Raw genomic sequence first — 27,554 nt, 5'->3', positions numbered from 1 at the left:
GCTACTTTACCTAGCAGCAGGAAAGTACCAAAACTCCAAGGGTACAGACAACACGAGTTTCCATGTCATGTGTAGGAAAATGACTCTATATAAAGTTTTATTTTTCTTTACTAACCAGCTTATGACCAACAGGCGACCAGGATATATACTGTGTATCATTAGGTAGTAGTCCATCATCTAAGATAGAACTGGAAAAACAAAATGCAGCCAAGAGAAATCAGTGAAATGACATTTTGAATGAATGTTAAAACAACATTTTATGTGCAAAAATTACTGACCTGTTACCGAAATCATAGATGTGATACGAAGCTGTAAAGGAATGCCTCCACAACTGCAAAAGAATTATTTTAATAGTAAAGAAAATAAATTCCACCAGGTTACACATCTCTTGCAGCTTGAATTCCCCCTAAAGCTCTCCTTGTGATTTTTATTAAGATATTTAATATTATTTTCATTAAGATTAGAGATATTTTTATTAAGATGAGAGAGAACATAAAGAACATACAAGGGTACTAGATCCCTAACAAGTTTAAGGAAAGACTAAAGAATTTCCACTCTTCTGGGGCCATCACTTAAAAACTCTGACTAAGGCCATTGACTGATTAATGACAGAACTACAGATGCCATAGATGCTGCAGATTTTCAGAAACCCTTGTAGCTACATGGCAGACTATCATCAGTGTGCAGTTAACCCTCCTCCTTGTGCTTTACTGGCTCATTTCCTGTTTCCTGTCTCATTTTTCATGTTGTATTATTTAACTTGGCATCTTATTTTATAATAGCTCTCACAAGTCCCAGCAGTATGTCTGCAGCATTTCCTCCACTACCAGGGTGACCTATTCCCATTCATACCGTCACAGAAATAAAACCCTTTGAGTAATCTGCCTCTTGAAATCTGTATTGCTCTGCAGGCATTTAACTGAGAGAAGGACGATGATGATAATGCACACACATTTAAACATGTTCACTACGTGGGGCTGGAGAGGTTTGATTCAGCCCACAGCACTGACATATTGCAATAATGCTCCCTTCTAAGAGGGTTCTTGGATATTTGTATGAAGATATAAACCAACAACTTAGTACTACACAGCCAGATGGCTATTACATAACAAGTGTCTACATCCTCATGATTCATTTTGTTACTCTCTTTCTTTGCAATAAAGATTAATAATAACAGAACTTTCAATCACACTGTTATATAAAGGCTAAAATATCTTGCTTCAGCATTAAAACAAAATTAACTCTTATGAATGCAACAAGTAAATACTACAGAGCAATTAATTACAAGTAAAGGAGATATGTAGGGTGGCTGTAAAATATTAGGCATTTTGTGGCCTTTAATGATGAGTGAAGAGCGAAATAATTCTGAACAATTCAGAAAAACAAAAGCTAGGGGGCTTAGGAGGATCCAGCATGGAAGCTAAAACTGAAAAAAATTGATGCCTGAGTGCACAGACTGCATCTGGCACAGCTCAAGAACCACTCTGGGACTGCAAGGCCCAGGCATGTAGACAGTGTTCAGTGACACAGGGCTCAAGTATTTGCACAAGTCAGCGCTGAACTTTCTACAAACAGAACAGGCACCTCTCTAGAAAAAGGAAAGAACAACAAAGTCAGCGGTTTCTCAGCGCACAAACTGCACAGTAAATGATCACCACCATTAGGCTTCTCAATTGGCACCCAGAGCCAGGTTTTCATGCCACCTGGCATAAATGTGGGCTGACCTCTGTTGCACGGCTCAGCGCCGTGCCAGGATGAGGCATTCTGCTGCAGGCTTTTCATGTGCTCGCTGACAGGAGGCAACAGGGACACACAAGCCCACTCCAAGCACAAGCCTTCTTTGAAGCACATGCAGATTTTCATTCACCTCAGTTTTAAACTCTTACCTCCTACCACCACAATGTAACAACCACATATATATATATAGCACACATATACAAGCAGATGTATACCAGCATATCTACTCATCACTTCTCCTTACCCACACAACTCCTGGGACAGCCATGCCTATCTACTCTCCTAGATTGTCTTCCCAGATAAACCATCCAGCCTTGTTCTCCTTGCAATAACTCTACATCAAATTATTATCCAGATGGTTTTTCCCTTGGGCAGTCAGCTCTCTTCTGCCAAGCTCAGAGATAACACCAGTCTATTCTCCTCCTGCCTGCTCAACTTGACTGTTCCCTTACATTCATCACATTCATCCATCCTCCTGCATTTCCCTCATGTTCTCTCAGCCTCTCAGTTGTTCCCAAACCTTTCTTTTCCAGTTTCATCCTCAGTTGTAAAGTGCACTTGTACCTTTGTATAGCTGTATTGCAGAAGAGCAAACTTTAGGTCAGGAGACAATATAACAGTGCTTGCCTGGTACTTATCCTGTCAACAAAGGAAGGGCAAAAGAAACATATTAAGCACTGATTCCAAAGACTATGCAGAACAAAATATGAAATCCAACACCTTTTCCAATGTCTGCATATATTACATATAAATCAACATACTAAAGTTGTATTTGCCAGGATTAATGTGAATGTTCCGTTCTCAGCACTGATACACAGGATGTTCCCATTATCTGTTTTGTGAAGATACTGATTTCCTAAAAGCACAAGAGAGATGACAACAAAAAGTAAGTAAAATGCTCATCAGTTGCTTCTATTTGCCCTTTATGCTTTTAAGCAGGAAATAAATCCCCAAAATCTGCTTAATGCTGTGTTTCTCCATTCTATAACAAAAGGATGCCTATAGCACAAGAATGTTCACAAAATGTAGTTGTGGAGCCCACAGCATCCACCTCCCAGCACCCCTTTCCCTTGGGGCACGAGGCACACTCAGAAGGAAGAGCAGCCTGCATCTCCCTGCTCTCTGGCAGCCCAAAGCACAGGCAGCTGACACACCTCAGAGGGCACCATGCTTCTACCCTAAAGCACAGGAGCAAGTATGCTCTTTTAGCAGTAGGAGAATATCACTTGCCACAAACATGAGCACGTTTCTAAGGGAAACAAGGAATCAACCCTTTGAGCTATGTGCTGTTCTATAATGGCACAATTAAATAATTTGACTTTTTTTCAGAATACAGAAGTCACCTCAGTATGAGATGACTGCAGGTGGTACATTGCTGAAGGTAGCACATTTTCTTGACGTTCAAGTTGTATGTATAAATGAATTACCTGAAATCCACTCCAAATTATGTGTTTTGTACTTATATTCATTGTTCACGTAATTCTGTAGAGTGTACGTTTTTCCTGAAGGGGTCTCTTCTGAAAGAAACAGATAGAAGAGAGATTCTGATTTTTGCTGCAAATTGTTCCACCCCAACTTCTTAACCTGGCTACTGAGTGGATTTTTTGTTGCTGGTTATTAAAGTGTTTTAGCTAACCATCTCTAAAGTAGTAGCAGTGGGAAGACAATAAAACTTTATTGCAAGGTAAATTCAGCAAGCATAAAATAAAGGAGTGTCAGCAAGGTCACTCAACAAACTCATGGAAATGAAAATACCTTTCTGACAGTGAAAAAAATTACCAGAAGACCTCTGGCTCTCTTACCTCAGCAAACATGTACTCCTCAAAAGCTGAAAAGAAGTGATCTTTGTCCTTTCTCCCCATGCTCACTCTAGGAAGCTCACTGCAAAGCCCCAGTTGTTAATAGTTGCAATTGTGAATCATTTGCTAATCCTTAAGCTCAAATTTCAGAAATGCCTCAAATAAAAAAAACCTTAAAAGTCTGAGAAGCAGTAAAATATTCAGGAAAGGTCTAATTAAAAAAAAATAAAATCAAATAACAAACACTTCCTGATAAAATTATGATGAAATTATTGATTAAATATTTATCCCTCTTTTGATGTGATTTTCATCAAGGCATCTTTAAGTTCATTTTAGCATTACAATTTTGATGGGAGAATTAAAGCCAACTAACTGCCTTAGTCTGAAAAGACCAAGTGAAACTTTGAATCTAGTTAAGCTAATGAGTTTGGTCATCAGCTTCAGCTGCAGTCAGCTTGTATGTAAAGTATTTCTTTCTTACTGCCTGCAGTGCACAAGCTACTTTTTCCAAAGTATGACAAGTAGTAACAACAAAAACAACGCAGTCTGTGAGTCTTTGGGATTCTTTTCTTCCAAAAACAAACACTACAGATTTTAAATTCAGGTGTGCAATTCTCTCCCTGCATCCTCCCTTTCTTTTTAATGGAAACCTAAAATCTACCTTCCTCTACCTGCATATACCCTTTTACCTACAGGGTCCAGAAAGGAAGGAATTTTAATTTCAATTGGCTAAATCAAAAGACTAGAATAAAAGCAACTGATAAAAACAGTCAAGTACAGACCTGGTGACTGATCAGCCAAGGTGCTAACCTGCCCCATCAATTCTGAGGCCCCAGTCTTTTGGATACTTTTAAACACACTGTCTTCACTTTCCTTATGCCGCAGAAGGAAAAGACACCAAAGTCCTTGGGGGACACACACACAGAGAAAAACACCCCACAACAGTTTCTGCAGGTTCTCTTCCTGCAGGCTGGATACCTGTGACATCTGGAATAGCACATGAAGATATTTATATCAGCCACTACAGCTTTACTCTCATTTCCAAACAATATAAACTGTATATATATAGCACAGACTACCACTGCAAGAGAGGTAACAAACAATGATTTTAGCCTAAAACGCTCAGAAAAGGTTAAAAAATGCTTGCCCCATTCCGTTTGAAATGTGACTCCTTAAAAAAAAAAATCACTAGGCTGGATTTATTGCTCTTGAAGTTTCTGTGAGAATATTAATTTCTCAGGTTATTTATTTAACTGAATATTTAATTTGATGGATTATGAACAAGTGGGTATTTAATATTCATACACAGTTGTCTAGTTGGGAATATGACTTCTTCCTAATCGAGAAAGTGTCATTTTCAATCAGAGGGGCTTCAGAAAGCAACAAACTCTCTCTTGGAAAAGGAGAAGCAATTTAAGACAGGTGGCTGATGAACAGGTTTAGGGATTTTTCCAAACTGATGAATGTTTTTCTCCCTGGTGACATACATATTTTGCTAAGGTCTCATTACTAAAAATCAGGACACTATTAAGATTTGTTGGCTATGTATAAAATTAAAATTTCATTTTCTGTCAACACCTTCCACATAGAATCTGAATATGAAAACACACGCCAAGCTGTAAGGGTACAGTCATAGAAGTTCTAGTGGAAGCATTTTCTTTATCTACAAGGTAGGCCATTACCAGTATATTCTTACTTATCCATTTTGTGCTACTGACCAAAGATATTCAACATACATTGAATTCCAAATTTTTGTTCTTATTGTTCAGATTCCATTTGAAAAGAAAGGTCAAACAGGATTATTTTGACAGAATAAATCAATTGCTGACATTCAAGAGCATTTTATTGGCTTTGAAGATGGTATACAGGTCAATGGATGTTTATATTTTAGCAAAACTGCTTCTTTCACTCTTAGGTTCCTCAGAGAGGCTGCATTTTCTTGTTATTTTTCTTTTTCAACAATTCCACATACAGACTTATTTTTCTAAACTCCAAATGATGAGCTTCCAATGCTCAGTACTGGGGCCAGTTCTGTTTAATAATCCTTATCCATCCATGGATGAGGGGATTGAGTTCATCCTCATTAAGTTCACAGACAACACCAAGTTGGGCAGGAGTGTTGCTCTGCTGGAGGGCAGGAGGGCTCTGCAGAGGGATCTGGACAGGCTGGATCAATGGGCTAAAGCCAACTGAGGTTCAGCAAGTGCCAGATCCTACACCTGGGTTACAACAGCCCCAGGGAGTGCCACAGGCTGGGCAGAGTGGCTGGAGAGCTGCTCAGCAGAAAAGGACCTTGGGTGCTGTCAGCACCAGGCTGAATGTGAGCCAGGGTGTGCCCAGGGGGCCAAGAAGGCCAGCAGCATCCTGGCTGGATCTGCAATAGCGTGGCCAGCAGGACAGGACTGTGATTGTGCCCTTGTACCTGGCACAGGTGAGGCCACACCTCAAGTGCTCTGTCCAGTTCTGGGCCCCTCAATCCCAGCCAGACCTGGAGGTGCTGGAATAGGTCCAGAGAAGGGGAATGGAGCTGGTGATGGGTCTGCAGTACAAGCCCTATGAGGGTGGCTGAGGGAGCCGGGAGTGTTCAGCCTGGAGAAGAGGAGGCTCAGGGGGAATGGTATTGCTTTCTACAGCTACCTGAGAGGAGGCTGGGGTCAGGTGGGGGGCAGGCTTTTCTCCCAGGCAGATAGTGACTGGACAAGAGGAAATAGCCTGCAGCTGTGCCAGAGAAGGTTCAGGTTGGACATCAGGAAGAATTCTTTCACTGAAAATGTTGTTAAGCATTGGAAAGGAGTGCCCAGGAAAGTGGTGGAGTCACCATCCCTGATAATGATTAAGAAATGACAGGATGTGCTATGCTTTAGCTGATAAAGTGATGTTCAGTCAAAGGTTGACTTAATGATCTTGGAGGTTTTCCCCAATCTTAATGATTCTGTGATTCATCACCACCCTGATCTGACTCCTGACAGTACACTAGTATTTCCACTGTCATAACGATATACTAGATATAGTTACTTCATAACACCCCTGTTACAACAGTAAAACTATAACTGCAAAAAACTTCTGCAATGAAGTCTCTCAACTGTTTACATAAGCAGTACTCATACGAAGTTGATAAACAATTCTGTTTGAATTTTGAAATTTCCTATCAACATGCCACCCTCTCTTAAAAGAAAAATTGAGCTGGTTTCTGTAGGTGTGAGGTGTTGACATTGTTTAACCCAAGTTGGCAACTAAGTACCACTCACTTCCTCCCTCACCCTCAGTGGAGATGGGGAGGAGAATCAGGAAAAGATAAACACATAGGTTGAGGTAAGAACAGTTAATGATTGAAATAAAAAGAAATACAATACTCCTAATAATAGTAATAATATTTGTAATGAAAAGGAAAGCAAGAGGAATAAAACCCAGGAAAGACAACTGATGCAAAATAAAATTTGCTCACCACCCAGTGATCAATGTCCAGCCTGTCCAGGCAGCAATGGGCACCTGGCAGCCAATCCCCCAGGTTATGTGAGGATGACACTCTGTGTTATGAAATACTCCTTTGGCCAGGGTGGGTCAGCTGCCTGGCCATGCTCCCTCCCAGCTCCTTGGGCACCTCTTTGGCAGAGCCTGGGAAACTGGTGTCTATGATTTAAGGGTAAGCACTACTTAGAACAACCAAAAACCATCAGCATGTTATTCACATTATTCTCATACTGAATCCAAAACAGTACTGGACTAGCTACCAGGAGAAAATACCTGATTCCCAGCCAAAACCAGGACAGGGGTAAAGCAAACAAGAAGTTAACAATTGTGTAAGGTTTATGGTATGACATATTGCCATACCAAAATGGAACCATGTTGAGAAATTACTTTTGGCATATGTTTTGGTTATTCTCCTGTGTCAAGGTACATTTTCCTAATTTCCAAGTGTAATTAAAAAAAAAAAAGGGGGCAAGAAATGAATGGACTTTAAACCATGGTAAACAATAAAAGCAGTAATATTGGAAGCTTTACTGCATGTACACCACTACCTAGAGAGACAGGGAAAATCACATACAGGGAAAGACAAGTGCAAGCATGATGTTCAGTAATAACAAGAAAGGGATAGAGAAATTATAAAAAACAGAAAAGGTGAATGGTTATTGCCATTTTAAAGTGAAGGCAGAAGAGCAAGAATGATCTGCAATCAAAGCATGTAATTTAGGAGCAGCAGGAGAGATGCAAGGGAATCCTGGCTGATTCAGTGGTCAGAAAAGTAAGAGACATTTCAGGCCAGTTTTTCCAAATCTGCTGCATCCCCATTTCTCCTCCAACCTGTAAATTTTTCCCCCCTCCTGTATACTCCAGCCCCCAGTTACTATGTGACAGCTAGAGACCTGATTTACAGCAAAACAAAAGTAGGTAGAAACTACTGTGCTGGCTCAGGCCAAAGGCTCACTTATCCAATACCCAGGGGCTGATACAGGACATTCAGGAGAGACCACAACTAAATGTGAGTGCTGTGACACCTCCTGGAGCAGTTTATCCAAAAGCCACTCCACGGGGCTGCAGAGAGCCCCCTGGAGGGATTTCATCATTAACTTGGTAAATCGTACCTCTGGAATCTCTGTCAAATTTACCCCATCTCATGCAAAGCAAGGAAATAACAGCAGAAGTGCTCTATAAATAGCAATCTACTGTTGATAAAGGGGTTTTATATTGTATTACTCAACATTTGAATGAGGGTAGATAACTGAGCTAAATGACAGGCACAGAAGTCAAGGACATGTAGCAGGAAAACATGTCCATTCCCTATCTCTTCACACTCACACAGAACACTCAGGCACCTTAAGGTCATTAACTTCTCCAGGACCTGCTGTGCTCTTCCAGCCTCTCCTAGGCACACTTCTATCAAAAGACCACAAAAGCTTCTCATTTAGTGAATATCTCACCCTTAGAGAATTACAGCTGTGAGTGAAGAAACCTGGTTTGTGGACAGGCAGCTGTCTGGGACCCTCCCTCTAAGGCTGCCTATGACTTGCTCATGGCAGCAGAATAATAGCAAATACTGCACTGTCTCCTTGCTGCTCCCAGCACTGCCTGCTCGTCCTCCCACCCCTGGTGCTCCTGCCCAGATGCAACAAGACCTGCAGTCAGAGAAGTGGTAAAGGTAAATATAGACATGGGATGTTTCAGCCTGCCTTTTGCATGGAAGGTTATAGAAGAAAAAAAACAATAACTGTGAGAAGTGTAAGCAAATTGGTGAATCACGAACAAACAGACCAAATATGTTTTTATAAAATACTCATCCTTTAAGGGTAACAACTTGTTGCTGTAGTCACCTGTTGGATAGTTGCTCAAAGCACAACAATGCTTTGATCAACAGACTTCAAATACAAACCCCAACACTGTTTTGAAATTAAACTGTTCGATGAAAGTAGCCCCATGTGGTTATTAAATATAAAATCAAGTGTCAAAATAGGCATAAATGAAATACAGAATTTTGTACAGAGTTCTGTCAGCAGACTCTCCAGGTAAATGGCTGTACCTCAAATTAGGGAACTACTCCACAAATTTAAGTCGTCACTATTTGTCCATGCTAAGTGTCTGCAAGAAAAGAAGCAGAAGTTCTCCTTGCAAGGCCTACAGGCCAGCCAAAAAGCCAGAACTCTGCTGGAGAGGCAAAATTCCACTACCTTTCACTGCACTGGAGACCACATCTCCAACTAATTATGTGCTGCATCAATACTAAGCTTATGAAATGAAAATACATTGAGAAGCATGGCAGGGAAAACAGCTGCAGACCAAAGGTAAGAAGTTCAAACTCAGAATTATCTATTTATATCATAAACTGTCATATTCACTTCCTGTACAATGCTTGAACCACTGGGATGAAATGAAAACTATTTGACTGCAATTACAGGGATTTTTATCAGAACAGACTTTGATTTCACATAGTCACAGTCACATGAGCTGCTCCTTCCCAAAGCAGTTTTACCACTTTTCATTTTTTACTCAATCACCTGCATGGCCCAAGAGGCATCCCTAGCTACTCATGTCCTGTGGTTGTTCATTAAAGCCATATAATCAAAGTAGTGATTAATTGCCCTAACCTATAAATTACTACTTTATGAGTATATCACCTGTACACTCTCAGCTAACAGGAAACATCTGTTTAGAACCTTTCAGTCAAAAATTCAAAAGAACTCTGCAGTTCCCAAACTACAATGGTCACAGTTGCTCAGATGTTACTGCTGGCCTGATTTGTGAAGAGACAGGAATTCAAATTTTTGAACTGGGACCACTCCATCTCAATGTGTATTTTACACAGAGGGACTTAATGAATCACCTGGGTGTGTTCTCTATGCCTTAATTTGAACCAACAGTAAGAAGTCTGACACACTGTTCTACTCTTTTATAACCAAAGGAAACAAGCCAAGGCTGACAGCATGGTGGTATTCTGTGTATTGTAGAACAGAAATGCCTCTTTGAAGTAAAATTAATTTACTATGTAACTGAATGACTGATCTTGAATTGCAGCCACTTCTAGAGGAAAAGAACTCCTATGCTACAACTCATGAAAGAAGAAAACCCACTTTATTTACAGAAAGACATAGCATTGGCATCAAGATAGACAAGTACGAACTCTTCAGCAGAGTTCAGGCCTGCATACTGAATTCTTTCACTAGGTGTTACGCCTGCACACATCCATCTGATAAGTTATCAAGACCCTTTCTCTTGCTCTTCCCCACTTGTGAAATTCAGAGTATTTTTTGTCACCTCAAAAATCTGCTTTTTTTTTGAGATAAGTGGGAAAAAGCTGCCCAAAAATAAGAGAAAACAGACTCAGCATCCACTGTTGGAAGTTTCAGCCTAGAAGGCATGTAACTCAGATATCTGGACTTAGAAAATCCAGTTCTGAATGACTATAATATTGATATTAATATTAATAGAGCTGAACTGCAAAACAGTTTAATGTAAATTATGCCACAGGAGCACCAGTGACACAAGCTCCACCTCTTTAACCAACACAACAAAACCCCCCAACTTTGTGCACACATAAGCAATTTCCAAGCACATTGTCAAGATCCACTTACACATCTTCACTTTTTTTGGGGTGCACTTCTCAGACCTAGGTTAGTCTAGAAACCATTCCTCAGAGTGTGCTGTGCTGGTTATACACACCCCGACTGCTCAGCTGTTAATCACAGGAACACAAAACGAGAGCAGCTCTGTCCCAGCAGCTGAAGCAGTGCACTGCTTGATCAGGATTTAATGCTGTTTCACATTAACCTCCAGAGCGACAAGGGCGACCTGGAAAGTGCTAACTGGTCAGAGTCCAAAAACTCATTCAGAACCTTTCTGTACTTTTCTGACCTCTGTAACTGTGCTGTTTATATAATTTCACTCAGCGGTGTTAACAAAAGTTGTGCAAAGAAAGCAAATGAGAGGGAATATAATATTTTCAATACACTCTAGAAAAATCAGTAATTGTCAATTTACTGCTGGTTCGAGAGCCTTTGGCGACAATAAGACCAGAAAATGGTGAAAACGACAATGCTTCTGATTATTATCAACAAACAAGAACATGCAGAGACTTTTTAATTGTCCCCGCGCCCCCCACCCTCTCAGATGAGACGGCCGCACCTCCCGGGCTCCCAGACCCCGTTCCCTGAGGCAGAAACTTTCCGCAGAACTTTCCCCGCCCCGTTCCCCGCTCCCGGCGCACTTACGGCGGGTGAGCAGCACCAGGGGCACGGTGATCACCACCACAACCACGGCGACCGCCAGGATCCCCAGCAGCCACTTCAGGAAGCTCTGCAAGACAAGTCCCGTCAGCCGCCGGCGGCGCAGGCCCTGCCCGCGCTGCCGCCCCCCGAGCCCTCACCCACCGGCATCGCGGAGCGGATCCGAGCAGAGCCGAGCCGAGCCGATCAAAGCCGAGCGGATCCGATCAGAGCCGAGCGGGGCGGGCGCAGCTCCGCGCTGAGGCGAGCGCGCTGTGGCTCCGCAGCCCCCGCGCTGCCCGCGGGGCTCCGCTCCTGAGCGGCGCCTGGGCGGGGGCTGGGGGCGGCCGATGGGGAGCGGCAGCGCTGGGGGTTGTGCAAGATCCCGGCTCCGCGCTGGCTCCGCCGTGGGAGCGGCGCTGTCCCCGAGCGCTCCCGCTGACACCGCTGGACGCGGCAGGAGAGGCTCAGGACAGCGCGGGGAGTTCTGTCGGAAATCAGATAACGGCCCAGGAGCGCAATGCCTTCAAACGCTGATGGAATACTCCCAGCGTTTTGATAACGCCAGCACTTCTTGTTAAGTTTCTGCTCTTTGAACTTCTTTTTCTGGCAGTCATGAAAAAACAGATAAAATTGCAGGAAGGGCTTATATTTATAGTTTTTTGGCACTGGAGATAGACGTGTAAGTCTGCTAAGTGGGTCTTTAAATTAAAATCAGAAAATGGAAATATAGGACAAAAGTTTAAAATTTAGTGGTGAAGATGACCCTTGTTTATGACGTAAAACAATTCCCTTTCCAAGGAGAGTTTTGAGTATGTGCTGAGAAAGTAAGACAAATTGTTGGAAAAGACAGAATAACCTGTAAATCAAAACTGTAAAGCCTTTGATTGTTTGAAAAGCTGAGTCTTACCAGTTACTCAAAAAACTGAGCTTGTAAATTATTTTAAGAGCTCTAGCCTCCAAAACAATAATTGTAAGTCGTGCTTTTTATTTTATCCGTGTTAGCTTTTCCTCCTCTAATTGCAGAACACTCATAGCTACCAGAGACAGATGCAGGTATTTTACGAGTTGCGAAATGTAACAGAAAAAGTATGTGATCAGCTGAAGCAAGATTTCAAGTCAAGGGAAATAGCAAATGTTCTTAGTCTTGCCTTCAAAGAACTTGTCAAAGCTTTCAGAAAGGTTATGCTGCTTGCTCCTTCATTCTACTTCTGCAGACGGAGAACAGCATTTAATATTTTACTGCTGTTTCTTAAGCAAACTGCGTCTGGAAGTGGGAAAATAGCTTTTTGTGATAAAAAAGTCTCCGTTAGTATAACCAAAGTGTTTACAAACATTAAGGATGTGTCTGTCTGGGAGCTAACAGACTTCATCTAGGGACAAACATGCTCTTGCTCATTGTGGTATAGCATGCTCCTTGAAGGCAGCAGTTGATACTTGTTACAAATTTGCGCTGTGCTGGATTTATTGGGTTACCTTGGGAAGGTCATTCATGTGCCCTGACAGTGGTTCCAGGTAGCACAGGGTACATTTACCATGCAGCATCCAGCCTGCTGCAATTTCACAGCTTGCTAATCACCAATCTCTGAGTAGATGAGGCCACTTCTATAAAGTAAAATAACAGTGAAATAATAGTGCTTTACATTACTTTTCAAAGTAGCATCTCATTATATGCTGTAAGATGCATGACCAATGTTTCAGAATGTCTTACAGCTCCACTTAAATATCAATCTGCTATGTTGTGCATCTCTTTGTCTTATCAACAATTGAAAAGGAAAATAAAACACCACCACCCCTCACCCCAGGGTGAATTTCCCTTTTCCTAGTGAGTAGGAATCACAATAGGAATCAGCCAATCTGTGCTTTCCCCCCCCCCCCAAACATTTAAGTAGCTATCATCACAATGTCTCAAAATGCAGCACAGTCAAATTATGTCAGTCTTGTGTAAAAATGTACCTGAATGTTTTGTAGCTTTTCATAGACAAGTTGCAGTTTAGTAATATTTTGGGATTATCTACCATGATTTAAAGTCTCTCATGGTGAATTCTAAGGAGAATAAAGGAGCTGTACTATCAATGCATATGGCTGGCTACTGCTGATTTCTGTGGGAACATAAAAAAGTGCTTTTGGAAATCTGGGTTCCTATGTCTAGATCAAGTTTTTAGTAACCTACAGTGCCTCTGACTCTGGTCATGCCAGAGAGACTTACAGACCCAAACCTGTAGGCAGAACCACCTGAGAGCTTCAGTAATAGTAAAGCAGAATATGTTTTCCATTGAATTGTAACAATGATTCTGGAACATGACTATGATTCTCTACAACTCGAAAAAAAATCTCAAGTTCCTTCTGACTGATCAAAACACTCACGATCCCAAAAAAATATTGTTATGGTCATGCTTCTGGTTCTTGGTCAGATTGTCTTTTTGATAGCCTGAGACTTAAAAAAGTTCTTTCAGCTAAGTATTTCAAGTTACTTTATACTGTGGTGTTCTTTCGTAATCAGATATGTACCAGCACCATGCCAAGAAATTAAACAAATGACTCTCCAGCAGTGGCTGCTACGTGATGAAATTTGAGAAGGTGTAGCTTCATATTGTATGTTCAACACAGTGGTATTCATAAAGGAGTTGCATGATTGCAAGGAGCTACTGACTAGGAAAGAATGAAAATACAGCTTTCAGCCTGAGGCTGACCTCCCAAACAGCTGGGGGACGTGCCAGGTGCAATGTCTTCCTCAGAATTCTAGCCTCAGTAAAACTCAAGACTTTGTTAGAAATCTGTTTATATCTTTGAGCCCTTCCTCCAGAAATATTTGGAAAAGTCAAACTGCAGAAATGGAAAACTTAAGCTCTCTGCAGATTAAAAAAAAAGGGACTAAAATGTGTACAGTTTACTTTGCAGGTGCAATAATTTGAAATCTGATATTCCAGATTTCTCAGTGTGTTCCTGTGAGAGACAAAATATGGGCTGGATAAAGTTTTGTATGGATTCAGTGGCTCCAGTGAATAGTGGAGTTTAATTTTTTCTTTGCCTTAGAAGTTGAAATGGCATGACAGTTTTGTAGCACATCTTTGCATTGGTTCTATTTGAGAGGATTGTGAAGAGAGTGTTAACTGTAAATCAACAAAGAAAAATCCCTGTTTTATGTGATTATGTCACTGGGACATCAATTTCAACGTGGTTAGTAGCAGTTGTCACTTAGCTCTTTCAAGTTTGTATGTTTCTCTTTAGAAAATTGTCTTGGGAACTACAGATTCTTACATGTCCTCTGAGCACAGTTGAATGGTTAGAGTATCTGTTTCGTTTTTGTGGGTTTTTTTGGTTTTGTTTTTGTTTTTTTTTTTAATTCCAAGTAGTTGTCTTGTTTTAATGCAATATGCTTATTTTTCCAGATACTTAGTAAATAGTATGGAAGAGAAAAGGTGCTGCACACTCAGCAAATAAAATACAGTGGGGACACTTTTAAGTATAAGGCTGCCTGGAAGTTCAAGGCAGCACATGTGCAATACACAGAGGACTCCAGCTATTGTAGTAAAGACAAAGTGATTGTGACTTATTTTTCCCTGTGTTTACATTTTTCACTGAATTTCATGTAGCATGTGTGAGAAGTATCCAGGGCATATCTTATTACTGTTGCCATATAGACTTGCTCTATGATTTCAAGATATGTAAATCCTAGTCCTGTTGAGGTGAAACGTGTTTGATATTTCTGATTATAAGCTCAACCTGTCTCATTTGTGAGGAAAGGGTTACTTTTGATTCATGCTCTAGATCGGGACTTAGAAAATTAGAGGTTAAATGTTCTTGTTGTGTTCCAGAAAAGCTGCATAAACTTGAGAAAATAATTAATATCCCTCTCTTCCTAAAGCATATAATTTGTAAAAGTGTGGAAAGCCCAGTATTTTCATGGCCGACAAAGCCATCGCCAGGAGGGGCTCAAAATCCCTGGTGACAGACCCTGCAGAAAAATGGATTTGTAACTGAGGAATCCTATCTTCAGAACAGCAAAACATCCTGGACAAAGTGAAATAAAACATTTCAAAGGCAATAGTTCAGTCTGTGGGAACAGAAGAGTTACCTTGTACCATCTTATCCTGGGCCATATGTATCCAACTGTGTATAACTGAATCTTTTCCAGTTCCACTTGAACACAAACCACCTTCCACAAATGGGATTAAATAAACAAATAATATATATACACAGCCTCCACCTTTTTTCCCTTTTCCTTCTCTTATCTCTAGTGGTATTTTGAATGTTATGATTTTATATTTTTTTAAGTGCAAGATTCTATTGAATTTAAATTGTTTAAAGTTGGGATGTTAGAAAAGCTTTCTGTTATTGCCAAGAAGCTGATCAAGATGCCAAGCTGGGTATGATCTGTTCTGATCTAAAATTACAGAATATTCATTCCTATAGCACTTTGGAAGAATGATCTAATATTTTCCCAGAAATTTTAGATTATAAGTGGAAGTTTCAGATGCTTTTAAAAAACCTATTCCCATAAAAATGTTATTCCTAGCAAAATTATAGGTACTAATTCTGAATCAACAATGGTCCTATTTCATATCCATTTCTACTAGATACTTGTTAAGACCATTGACTTTCTCTTAGACCACTTGCCCTTTAGGACATTTTAATATAGATCCCTGGTATACTGCTAAAATAGCAAGGGGAGAAGAGGGGCTTTGGGTAGTCATTGGAAGGAGGAGACAGCAGCTCAGGAAGGGAGGAAGGAAGGAAGGAATATAACACAGATTAGAGGGCCTTGGCTTGGATTGGCAATCTTACAAAATTTGAAGGAGTTCTGGGGGCAGTTTCTACACTTTTGGAATATATTGCACTTAACGTTTTCCAAAGCTGTCCTCCTGTTCTGAGCCAGAATTTGTGATAATGAAGAATAATTGTCTCTTCAGTCATGTTTCCCCCTCTAGCTTCATCTTACATGATTTATTTTTCACCTAAAGATAGTTCAGAGTTCACACAGCTCTTTTCTGGGAATTATTGCAGAGAAAATGTGACCAAACAATGCTGAGTTTGTCATTCCAAACAAACCACTTCTAACATCTCAGAGACACTAAAATATTAGAATAAAATGAAATGGAGTGCAAAGAGGAACATGTCATACACACAATGAGAAGTCAACACAAAAGAAGCTTGAAAAAAATTTATTTAAGGCTATCATTTAATACCCTTAAAGCTTAGCCTTTTTATAACAAAGGTTTTAAGAGGGATATTTACTTCTCAGGCATTTGTAACTGCCAGCCCCTTATGAATAACACATATAATTGGTAATTGAATAATTTGTGTGTAGAAGTAAATTTTTTAGAAAAATAATTTTATCCTTAAATATAAATGGAGTTACTTTAGTCCTAATAAATGCAAAACATGAAGTTATAGAACTTTCACATTCTTAAAGCTGTTAAGAAAACCATCCCTTAGACAACAGGTTTTCCATATATAAACCTTTGGCAACACTAAACTATAATACAATTATTTCCTGGCATGCAAAGTGACATAGCTTTGTTACAACAAATGTAAATGACAGAATACAGATTTCAGAATCTCTTAACAACTGGCAGTTGATGAAATGAAGATCTTCATTTATCCCATTTTATTCTTCATTTTTGCTGGTATTCTTCCAAAAGGTCTCTGGGGGAAAAAACAAAGGAAAAAAGCAGCGGCAATTAGGACAAATTCTAAGTCTCCCAAGATTTCTGAAATATGTGTGGAACATTTCTTTTCTGTTTAGGAGTGAGCAGATGTTAGTTTCACAGACCTCTCAATGCCTCTCTCTAATAACAGATTGAAAACAATTATTCCTAAAGGAAAAGCATTTTAGTAGTTTCTAATAGATTCTTTTCCTAAATTGTTTCAATGCTGAACTACAAACATAAAAATAGTAACATATTAATAAAAACTGTATTTTAACTACACCTTCTAAGTTTTTTGTTAATTTTGTTTCAGCTTTCCAAAATCAACTATCTTTTTGGATGCTTTAATAATGCAAATGGGATATCTAAAATGTTAAAAAAATCTGGCCACTCACATGTGTCTTGTGTTGGCATTTAATTACTTCTTAAAATGCTTAGTCAATTTTAACAAATAATTCCCAAATATTAACCTGTTCACAGCGCTCAGTTAGAAAATGTTAGTTTGCTTACACCCAGGCAAACTAAAGCAGGGCTCCCAAAGATTCACCTGCCAGGAGCTCAGATTACAGCACTCTTCCCTAATGACAAGCCACAGATTAAAGCAGTGTTTTATATCACAGTCTCTAGAGAATAACCAATTTGGTGTAATTTTGCCAATAAATGTTTCTGATTTTATAATGTCCATGCAAAGCAGTTTTTTTTTTCAGTAAGTTAATATGACCTTCCTTCTGGTAACATTCAGTGGCAGCACTACTTTCAAGTTAAATAGGAAAATATTAGAGAGGTTCACCATTCAAATAATATTTGGAAATAAATATTGGATATAAATTTGGAAATAAATTTGGATAAAAATTCAAATAATATTTGGAATGAGTTCCATTTAGTGTCTTATCCTTCTTCATCTGTCTGTAAAAAAGTTTGCAACATAGTACAGATATAACAACAGCTAACAGAAACATTAGTAGTATTTTCCCCAGGTGTGACAAATGCATATAAAATATCAGTATATTAAAAATAGTATAAAATTTAGTCACCTTTGGGTAACTTTTGTATTAATGAGCCATTTTAGGAACTCTTTGGCAGCCATGTCATCAAGGACTTTGTTGATATCACTGGTGAAAGTGCCATCTGCATGTCTCCGACCCATTTCTTCAGCCACAAGAGCTTTTTCTGGGAAACTTCAAAGGTAAGAAATTATCAACACTGTGCAGATCAAAACAGACAAACCATTTAAAAGGGCCTTGTTGCAGGGTTCTAATACACTGCACATTCCCTGTGATTTGAAGGAGTTGAGGGTTGAGCCTGATGTTACGGCTCTGTACAGCACGACGTGTGCCAGAACATCTTTTGAGGCATTATTTTCAAAACACACAGCCATTCCTTCCAGTGAGCCTAAACTCCTCTCCAGCAGTTTTCAAAAAGCCATACATGCAAAAAATATTTCTTAGTCAGCAGTGTCTATGCCATGTATATTAGGCACCAGTCATTTACTAAGAATTACTATTTAAGAAATACCACTATTAAAACATTACAGTCAAATTTTCATTCTTTTTTCTGTTTTATTTGGACATAAGGCCTATTTATTTACTTGAAATTATATTCCCTAAGAATGCTTATTCTTAATAAGAATTATTAAGGGCAACTTTTTTTGTTTTTTTTTTTTTTGTTGCAGAAGAGTTGTTGAAATAGGTCACTTAAAGCACCTGTATAAAACCTATGTGCTTGTTTGATGTAAAATCATAGAATGTTGCATTTTATACTTGGAATCGGATCCTGATTCTTTTTCCATTCTTTTTTTCACTGCTGGAAAACCAGTTTGTCAAAACCAGAGCTTGATTTAGAAAACTTTCCTCTTGTTTCATCCCATCAAATATAGGAAGATTTTGATGGATTTCATTAAGGTGGGCTGATGCTGAAGCAGCCTGGGTCCTGGATCCAATGACAGGCAGACTGGTTCATTTCAAGGAAGGCTATATACAAGTTCAACCACAAATAGTACTAAATGTTGGTTTCTAAGTTCAGTGAGGTTGTATTTCTCTCAAATGGATACAGAAATACTCTATTTCTGCTCATGAAAAGAAAACATGACAGAAAAACAAGTGGATGTCTGAACATAACTAGGAAGGGGAACCAGCTTTTCCCTTCTCTGTGTAGCTGACCTAATTTATTTAACTCTGGTTTTTTCAGGAAATTGTCAATATTCACAAAATTTACTTTTTCCTATTTAATCTTCCTTAACTACAACACACAATCTTGTCTTACAGATTGTATTTTATTATTATTTATTATTATTATTTTTATGTAAAGTGAGAGACTTGCATACTTTACAGCTGGTAGAATATTTAATCAGAGGATGGACTGAAATCCCTGCCCCAAAGAGCTTACAGTCTAAAGGCACAAATAAGTACAGAACAGTTGAAAGGTGGGCAGTGGCAGCTGCGTGGTGTAGCTCCTCACCATGCAGAGTTGGAAATAGATGAGCAGAGGATGCCTGCAGGAGGCTGAAGGCAATGCCACTCTAAGTGTAAGACCACCATGACAGAAGATGTAAAGTCATGAGGGGGTACATGAAGTGGATAGGACAGAGAAATCTGCAATGAGTATGTGGAGAACAAGGAACAAAGAACAAATTAAAGAAATCATAGGTAGGCAAAACCATTGGTGGATCTTTGTGTTCAGGGTACTGCAAACCGTGGCAAAAGAATCAGAGGCATTTTAGAAAGGAAGACAAGCTATAGCAAATGATAGTTATGGCAGCAGCAGCTTGGGGAGACTCTGAGAAGCATGGGAAGAGGAAAAGAAGTTTTAGCTACTGCTGGGAATGATCATCAGCACACAGAGTACACCTGAAGACATTGGTAAAGATTTAATCTTGGAAATATTGCAGAGGAAAAGATGGACTGTACAAGGAAAAGAAGGCAATTTAAGATGATAGTGACTTGAATAATCTCAGTGACAGTTAAGGAGACTGTAAGCAATGTTATGTGAAGGGGAAGATCATAGTTAGAGGAAGAAGGTTTGGTTTAGTTTTAGATGTGTTGACCTTAAATAAAACTTGACCTCTTAGAGTGTAACAGCATACTGAACAGATTTTAATCTGTATTTGAACTTAATAATGTAAAGTGGTAGTCAATCACCAACAGAATATCGTCTAATACAAATGAAAGATGTAAGTACAGCGAGAATGATCAAAAGCGCATCAAAGTTTCATCAGACATGATTTCCAACCCCAAATACTAGGCAAAATTTAATAAGAGGAACAGATGGATTCTTACTCTCTTCTTCCTCGTCCATTCACTAACCAAGCAATGAACTCTTTGGCAGCTTGACCTTCCAAATAAGAGGTGATGTCACTGGTGTAGGTGCCCTCAGCATGTCTCTCATACTCAGCGTGGCGCTTGGAGATGGCATTGCTGGAAGGAGAGCAGTACCACAGGAGCAGACTGTAAGAATTGAACTTCTAAACAATCTTTATTGATTTCAATTTCCCCTGTGCCAGACTAATGTTTCTATAGGAGACAGGGGTTCTTTTTGTGCCTCAAATTGATCTTGACATATTTTTTTTATTGCTAGGTTTCAGTTCTGAAAGTATGCCTGTACTATGCAATACAGTTTTGTGCAGAGATTCCTGAACTAGTTCTGAACAACTCACTTCAGGTGTGGAAAGCAATTACAGCTGTATTGGAATGGTCTTACTAATTAAGTATGAGCTAGAAACTGTATTGTATTATACAGACATGCTTTTTGTTGCCCTTTGTTAAATGCTTCCCCTACTTCACCTTCTTTATTTCTGAGCCAAACTATTCAGACTTAATTCCTTTCAAGTTTACATTTTGAGTTGTTGTATAAACACCTTTTAAATCATCTCTCTGGCCAAGTCATAATCTTGGAAAACTTTCAAGACTGATCAACTGCATCTTATTAAAGGCATTCTCCCTCCCTACACCTCATTGTGGTTATTTCTCTGATATAACACAAAATTATGTTACAGTGGCTCCTGAGAAGGCAAACTGCACTAAGAAGTAGACATACTATGGAATATTTTCCATGAATAAATTCCCTAGCATTTCTGTTTCAAAATTTGCTAATTTCTGCCCAAATCTAGTTCTTTCTATTATTTTTTCTTCTTGGGATGTCACCATTCCTCCTAATTTAGTACCATCTGCACTTTTCATCAGCATGCTAACTAGAGTTGTTTGGAACATTTTTAATGAAATGCTAATTTTTTTTGAGATATGCTGTTACAATGAAGCGGAAACATTATTACAAATTTGTTATTAATATTGACAGTGTGAATGTAAGGGTCTTTGTGATCTCGGCTATCCTTTTTGGATTTTCTGATGAGAGAAAAATTCATATAGGTATTTCAATCTGTTTTGCGAAAACACTCAGTGTCTCATTTATTTAAGATTTCCAATTTCTCTAAGCTTTTCGCAAAAACACAGTCAAGAAACAGAATTCTGGCCTTCAGCAGGTCTTGTCCTTTTTGTAATAAGTGGTTTATGAAACATGGGACTGAGTGCAGAGGGCTGAAAATTACATCATGTTTAATCAGCTCTCAGCAAATTTTCCTGGCCACCTTCCTCTCACTAATCTTCTCACTGGTTTTTTTGTTCCTCAGCATAATGTGTTGGTTATTTTTTTTCTTCAGCCTTTCTCCATACCAAGTTTCTCTTTTTATGTTATTCTCTACTCTCCTTGATTACTTGAAAATGTGCTTCCTAAAACTTATTTTCATCCTGTTGCATTCCTTGCATCTATAGCTATAGAACTCAGGTATAGGAATAAATAACAGAGATATATCTTATTTCCTTGTTAAAAACAGGTGTGAAATAATGTATCTGATTGATATTTCTTTGGTTGTTTTTATTCTTTGGTTCTTGTTTAACTGGAAATGAACTCAAACTGGTTTAGAATAACAAGTTGTGACAAATAGAATACCTTGAGAGCTGGTCAGGGACTTGGTTATTTTCTGTGTCCTCCTGAGCTTGTTGGCTGTAGTGAAATTGCACAATCATTAGATCATTAGTACCAGTACACTGCAGAGTCTGCATAAGCTTTATTGGTTATTATTTGAATATTATAGTGAATCCCCATGACTCATAGATGAATATTATATTCATTATATTTCAGACATATGAATTTAAATTAGTACAATGTGTAGAAATTGTTACTTTATACTATAAAGACTTCCACAGATATTTAAAAGCATTAATGTAATAGATTCTTCTGGATATTTCTGGATTCTTTTTGGGCAGATTTTCTCTAGAACACGAGACTGACACACTTGGACATGATTCTTGCTCTCAGCTTGCTACCTTGAGTTTAACCAAAGTATATTTGAAAAAAACATGCCAATTTATATTGATGATACTGGTAAATTATCCAGTGGTCAAAAAAACTTACACATCAGCTGCCTTTTCACAAATGAAACTTCAGGATTAGAGTATCCATAGATAGGAAAGTTTTGATGAGGCCTAATGGCCCAGAATTGTGCATTATATTTAAATATCTTATTCATATTGAACTTAATTGATTCACTGAGAAAATCTGCCTCAAAGAGGCTGAGACAGTCCTTTTAGGTGACATATAAGACAGTACATTTGGATTTAGCCAAATCCTTTTGATTGATTTTACATGTTTCTCATTTCTAATAATATATTAATATTCTGTTAATGGCTGGACTAGATCTTAGAGGTCCTTTCCAAACGAAATGATTCTATGATTGCATACATAAATTTACTTATTTGAGGTTTATCCATGGTCTGGGATGGGAAGCTGATACCAAGAAACTGAATTGGCTAGACTCTTGGCTGTTTTTTCTTGTGGAGATCTGCATCAATGTGACCAAAACGCTTACCCATTTCTTTTAGTGCTCATTAACCATTGCACAAAGTCCTGAGCTCGTCTGGTGTCCAGGTACTTGGTGTAATCACTGGTGAATGTGCCTTGTGAGTGACGTTTCACTTCATTCAGCGGTCTGGATTCCTCTATTGGCTCAGAATGGGAAGCTTTGAATGATCTGTGAAAAGTTCAGACCTTGTAAATCTGCACTGGTTGCAGTACAGTCTACAGGTGCATTGATTTTTCTTTCAACAATACTATTTTTTACTCCCACAAAGTGAAAGCAAGGGGCATATTGCTCAGTAGCTGTCTGTCAAAAGGAATCTGTACAGCAGATTGGACACTGCCCAGTTACACAGTCTTCTTGGATAAATAAGATAGCCATTGTTTTAATACCCCAAATTTCTGTGCTAAGCTTTGCAATATTAAAAAACCCTGTCAATTTCAATGGTAGATCAAGTATGCATGAAGGGGTCTTTAAATTATAGTATGTTTGGCTTCAAAGTGTAAGAAAACAAAGTTCACGCCAAGTATTTCTTAAAGTTTGGTCTAAAGAATTTACCTTGATTTCTCCTCTGTATCTTGAAGAGGATTTTGCCAGCTGCCTTGAACTATCATTAAAAGGAGACCAGCAACAAAATAAATGCTTTTCATTTTCATTGCCTGTCGAAACAGAAATAAAGCAACAAAGAAAAATGTTATAATGTTTACATATGTCTGAATCAATTACACCAAAAAGAGACATTCTTAGTGCTGATTTAAACGTGAAGGTTAAATATAAGGAACCTTCTAGGATGGGTTTAATGTCCAGGGGATGACATTTCAGGGCCTTGGGTAGGCATTCAGAAGAGGTAGTTTCTGTTCCAGTCTTTCAGCTCTAGTCTGTATTCTAGAATGCAAGGAGAGCTGAGAGCAGCTGCATCCTTGCTGTCTTATGCAATGTGAGGATAAAGGTCTGTTCTTTTCTCTGGGTTCTGCTGCTGGCAAGCATTAGATCTGTGATACTGTTCTATTGCAAAACTGGGGGTAGTGATTTCTTTTCCCAGGTCATTCACTAGAGAAAAAACAAAGCAAATCTTTGTCAAGAATACTGTCACATTAACAGCTCCCCATACTTTCTCACGGAAGTTGCAATGAGCTCGCATCAGCAAAATGTCATTGGAAATAATTTCGTCATGTATTGGGCTAATACTTGTGTATTTGAACAAGCCCTTCTGCCATCCATGGCATATAATAAACCTATGGAGGTTTATTATACAGTCTGGAAAACAAAGGGAGATAGGACACATGAGTGCCTTGACGCAAAGTGGCAGCAAAGTAAGTCCCAGTCCCAAAACACCCTCCCCAACAAATGTAATTTGTACCCTATTCCTGTGGCTCCACTGCAGGAATTTCTTACTGAAGCTGATTTATTTACTGCTTACTGATTTATAAAATAAGGCAGTCTGAGTGAAAATATATACCTTCTCTATTTTAATGCCTTGTCACAAGAGGCTGAATTTAAATATACTATGGGCTTGAGGAAGTTTTAGAAAATGATGAGGGAATGATGTGTAGTGAAGGTGCAGATTATTCCATTTTGAGATTGAGACTTGGCTCTGCACTGAGCAATGCAAACGAGGGGCTATATGAACACCTCTGAAAAGGTGATCTCCTGCATCAAAAATCCTACTGCTGTAGGACCTCTGCTCTGCCCCTGTAGTCTGCTCCTTCATAGCAGATTTTTTTGAAACCTGTTTCTTCCATCTGTTTTAAAATAACTTATAGTTGGAGATGCAAAGCTTGACTATTGGCAGGCATTTTACCAATGGTTAGGAAGAATCTATTGGACTGGTACTTGGTGAGGCCTGATTTTTAAGAGAATCTTACTGAATAATATGAATATTTTACTATAATACCTCAGTATCTGCACCCAAATACTTGAGGCAATCAAAATCTTAATAAAATATTGATCAAGCTCAGGAAAATAAATGTGTAAGTATAATGTTTTCTGAAGTATTTTACTATTAGGCAATGGAGTCAGTTTTTCTCCCTCCACCAGAAGCCACTGCCAGTGTTACTCATTTTTTCATCAATGTCTGGTTATTCTGCCTTGTGCAGTGTCCTGGTAAATAAGAGTTGACCCCTTCACTTGAACATACCCTGTTATAGTACCAACAGATACCACAGTGGTCATGTAGTCAGCCTTATTAAAACCCTACCTCTAGTGCTGAAATCTGTTTTCACTTTCATTTGGAGCTGTAATTTGGTGGTGCAACACTGACATCCAATGTTTATCTCAAGGAATGCATAATTCCACATTTCATAGTCTTCTAGCAATGGAACAAAAGCTCTGCCTGTTCTTTGGGAAATGACTCTGTTGTGGTTGTTTCAAAATGGTTTGACTGACCCCTCTGGTAGCTGATACAGCTGTAAATGAGTTAACCTGGACTTGGACACCAAAGTCTGGCTATTACAGCATACATAAGTGAATTTGCCCTGCTTGATAGTCTTAGTGTACAGCTGTCTGTAGCTTTATTATCTGTGATCCAGATTAGCCATAAACCCAAGTCACTGAGGTGGAATGAAATATCGAACACCAAAAGCTTTTCTTTTATATAAAAGTTATTAAAAGATAATTCAAAGTGACTGTAGTCAGTAAAGAGATAATTTCAGTTTATCTTGGCTCTAACGCTAATGTCTCAGGCCTATAGAACTTTCAGATGTGAACAGTGCCATTGGCTACTTTATTCCTTAAGTATTAAGATAAAAGTTAAATCCTTTGTCAACTGCTTTGTAAAATTTTCAGAATCAAAATGGTGAGATTATTAAAAAAGAAATATGTATAAATGCAGGTTTTGAAATTTATAAAATTTTTGAGAATCCTTATTAATAAAATAAGCTTTTCCAAAAACTATTAACCTTCTGTCAAATATGTTCTTTAAAAAAGAGCATCAGTTTTGTTTTTCAAAATTTAGTATTTGCTATTGGTAAGTTAAACCAGCGACAGAAGTTCTTGACAAGTTAAACAGGATACAGTTTCAAAAGAAGAAGTTGTAATTTTATTCTTGATAATATAGACGTGTTATAGAGAAAAAGTGATAATCAGAAAAATGGTATTTTCTTAGTTTATGCTGGCTAATCAATTAATTTCTCAATCAGAAAAAAGGTTTTATTTGCTGTAAGCTATTTAGGTCACCAGTAGATACTGCTGAAAGCCATTGAAACCTATTGTCAAGGCACAGGAAAACTAAAGCTAATGTCACACAGAAAATTTTTATTCCTATGCATATTAGACTAATGAAAATATTTTCATATCTTTCTGATTGAAAATGAAAAAATTAAAACATCTCAGTTTGAACCACCAGAAATAAGTAACAAATATACCTCTCAAATCTTGATCAGATATTTATTTGAATATTATTGCCCTGACCAACCTGATTTTTCTAGTTTTCTAATATATTCTGCTACAAGTGTAGAAGATTTTTTGGATCTATGTACAATTTTAACTGGCTTAATTTCACTGAGTTTTCAAAAAAACTTTCAAAAGTTACACTTGTATCTCTTTCCAGTTAAAAAATTATGTAACTTCATAAAAAATTATGAAGTTACATTAAAAAGGCAGTAGAAAAAGGAAATATTTTCATATGAACATGGATGAATGAACAAAATAGATTTCTATTGAAATGAAACTGTCTGCAAATAGCAATAATTTCTAGAAATAAATAAATTACTTTTTTAGGTAGGTGTGTTTTACATCTAATTTACCCACCACATTATAATGCCTTGTAGAAAGTTCTGTAAAATCCAACAGTTCTAGTCTTAGGAATTCCACAGTAGGATGGAAGATTAGATTAAATTTTATGCAATAATCCCAATAACTATTGCATGGCTTTGATTTTACTTCTGTGATATAAAATTTCCTTCTCTGATCTTACAGTGATAGGGAAATAGTGGTTGCTTGAGACAAACTAATCTAAAAGTGGGGCAGTGGAGTGACAGTCTGTAGGGTGACAGAGTGACAATCTGTCTTGGACAGTTTTAAATCAGTGTCTACATAAACCCACTGAATTTGTTTCCATGCTTCTAGCTTAATCCTCATTGATTCATATTTAGGCAGTATCTACAAGGAGTGAATAATTTTAAACTCACATAATCTATCGTAAATACCCCACATTAATTAAATATTTCTACAGAAGGTACTAAAGAAGATAAAAATATAAAAAACAATAATTGTGTATCTCATTTAAATTCTTACTACAATCCTTGTCTTTCATGTTCTCATGGTTAATCTTCCTTCTTTCAATTAATTCTGCAACGCAAAGTGTTGATTTCCATTTATCGGATCATTCTCTGTTGCAGTAATCAATACATCAAAATATTTAAATTATGATGTCATTAACTCCACATATCAGTGAGTATAACCTCAGAAGAAAACACCAATTTGCTGAAAGATCTGCACCTCTATTGCAAACTTTGGGCAGCACAATGCAGATAATGCACACGGCTTTCTCAAACAAATAACTGGTAGTTCATATAAATCTTACCTTATTTTACTCAGAGGTGATATGTGGCAGCTGCAGAAAGAGCCACTCTCTCTTCTGCAACTATGGCAAGCCTTGAGGATCCTGAGCTCTGCCTAGCTGCCTCTTTTGCACAGACTTATATATATACTGTTCAGCTCTAGTAAGCATTACAGGAGTGCATCATTGCTGACAGTTTCCTTATTCAACTTTAAAAAAAAGTCATCATATTTGCTATTCATTTCATTTGATAATTTTACAAGCAATTTCACACGTTCATTCTGCTTACTTTATGACATCAATGCTAACATGGATTTGCAGAAGGAC

The 27,554-nt window shown here is 38.4% G+C and overlaps 2 protein-coding genes across 3 annotated transcripts in view; both read right to left on the bottom strand.

Annotated features, from left to right (window-relative positions):
• Positions 1-11,725, bottom strand: part of DPP4 (dipeptidyl peptidase 4) — a 54,517-nt gene extending 42,792 nt beyond the window's left edge. The window contains exons 1-7 of the mRNA XM_014265728.3: positions 11,396-11,725; positions 11,237-11,321; positions 3,165-3,254; positions 2,499-2,593; positions 2,302-2,376; positions 279-331; positions 116-188 (exon numbers count right to left, since the gene is read on the bottom strand). Coding sequence (XP_014121203.2) covers positions 116-188; positions 279-331; positions 2,302-2,376; positions 2,499-2,593; positions 3,165-3,254; positions 11,237-11,321; positions 11,396-11,401 — 477 coding nt within the window. The 5' untranslated portion in view covers positions 11,402-11,725. The remainder of the gene's footprint in view (positions 1-115; positions 189-278; positions 332-2,301; positions 2,377-2,498; positions 2,594-3,164; positions 3,255-11,236; positions 11,322-11,395) is intronic.
• A 4,664-nt stretch (positions 11,726-16,389) lies between these two features.
• GCG (glucagon) lies at positions 16,390-27,554 on the bottom strand. Of its 2 annotated transcripts, none has more exons than XM_005485253.3 (7): positions 27,252-27,554; positions 23,288-23,388; positions 22,742-22,903; positions 21,823-21,876; positions 20,157-20,294; positions 17,916-18,059; positions 16,390-16,879 (listed from the first exon to the last, which is right to left on the bottom strand). In XM_005485253.3, the coding sequence occupies exons 2-7, from the start codon at positions 23,383-23,385 to the stop codon at positions 16,849-16,851; spliced, it is 627 nt and encodes a 208-aa protein (XP_005485310.2). In that variant the 5' UTR covers positions 23,386-23,388; positions 27,252-27,554; the 3' UTR covers positions 16,390-16,848. The 2 variants fall into 2 exon arrangements, with proteins under 2 accessions (XP_005485310.2, XP_074403793.1); XM_074547692.1 differs by lacking the exon at positions 27,252-27,554 and adding an exon at positions 23,512-23,670.

This window comes from Zonotrichia albicollis, chromosome 10 (genome assembly GCF_047830755.1).
Source record: "Zonotrichia albicollis isolate bZonAlb1 chromosome 10, bZonAlb1.hap1, whole genome shotgun sequence".
Taxonomy (NCBI): Eukaryota; Metazoa; Chordata; class Aves; order Passeriformes; family Passerellidae; genus Zonotrichia; species Zonotrichia albicollis.
The sequence above is the reverse complement of the archived record's forward strand: the minus strand, read 5'-3'. Positions and strand labels throughout refer to the sequence as shown.

Bases quoted from the DNA above. Each gene is read 5' to 3' on its own strand.
- GCG (XM_005485253.3), bottom strand. From the start codon at position 23,385: ATGAAAATGAAAAGCATTTATTTTGTTGCTGGTCTCCTTTTAATGATA. The intron at 21,877-22,741 runs GTAAGCGTTTTG...ATTTCACTACAG, and splicing joins ATGAGCACTAAAAGAAATGG to CCAACAAGCTCAGGAGGACA. The intron at 16,880-17,915 runs GTGACTAAATTT...TTTTTCCCCCAG, and splicing joins AATACAAAAGTTACCCAAAG to AGACCTTTTGGAAGAATACC.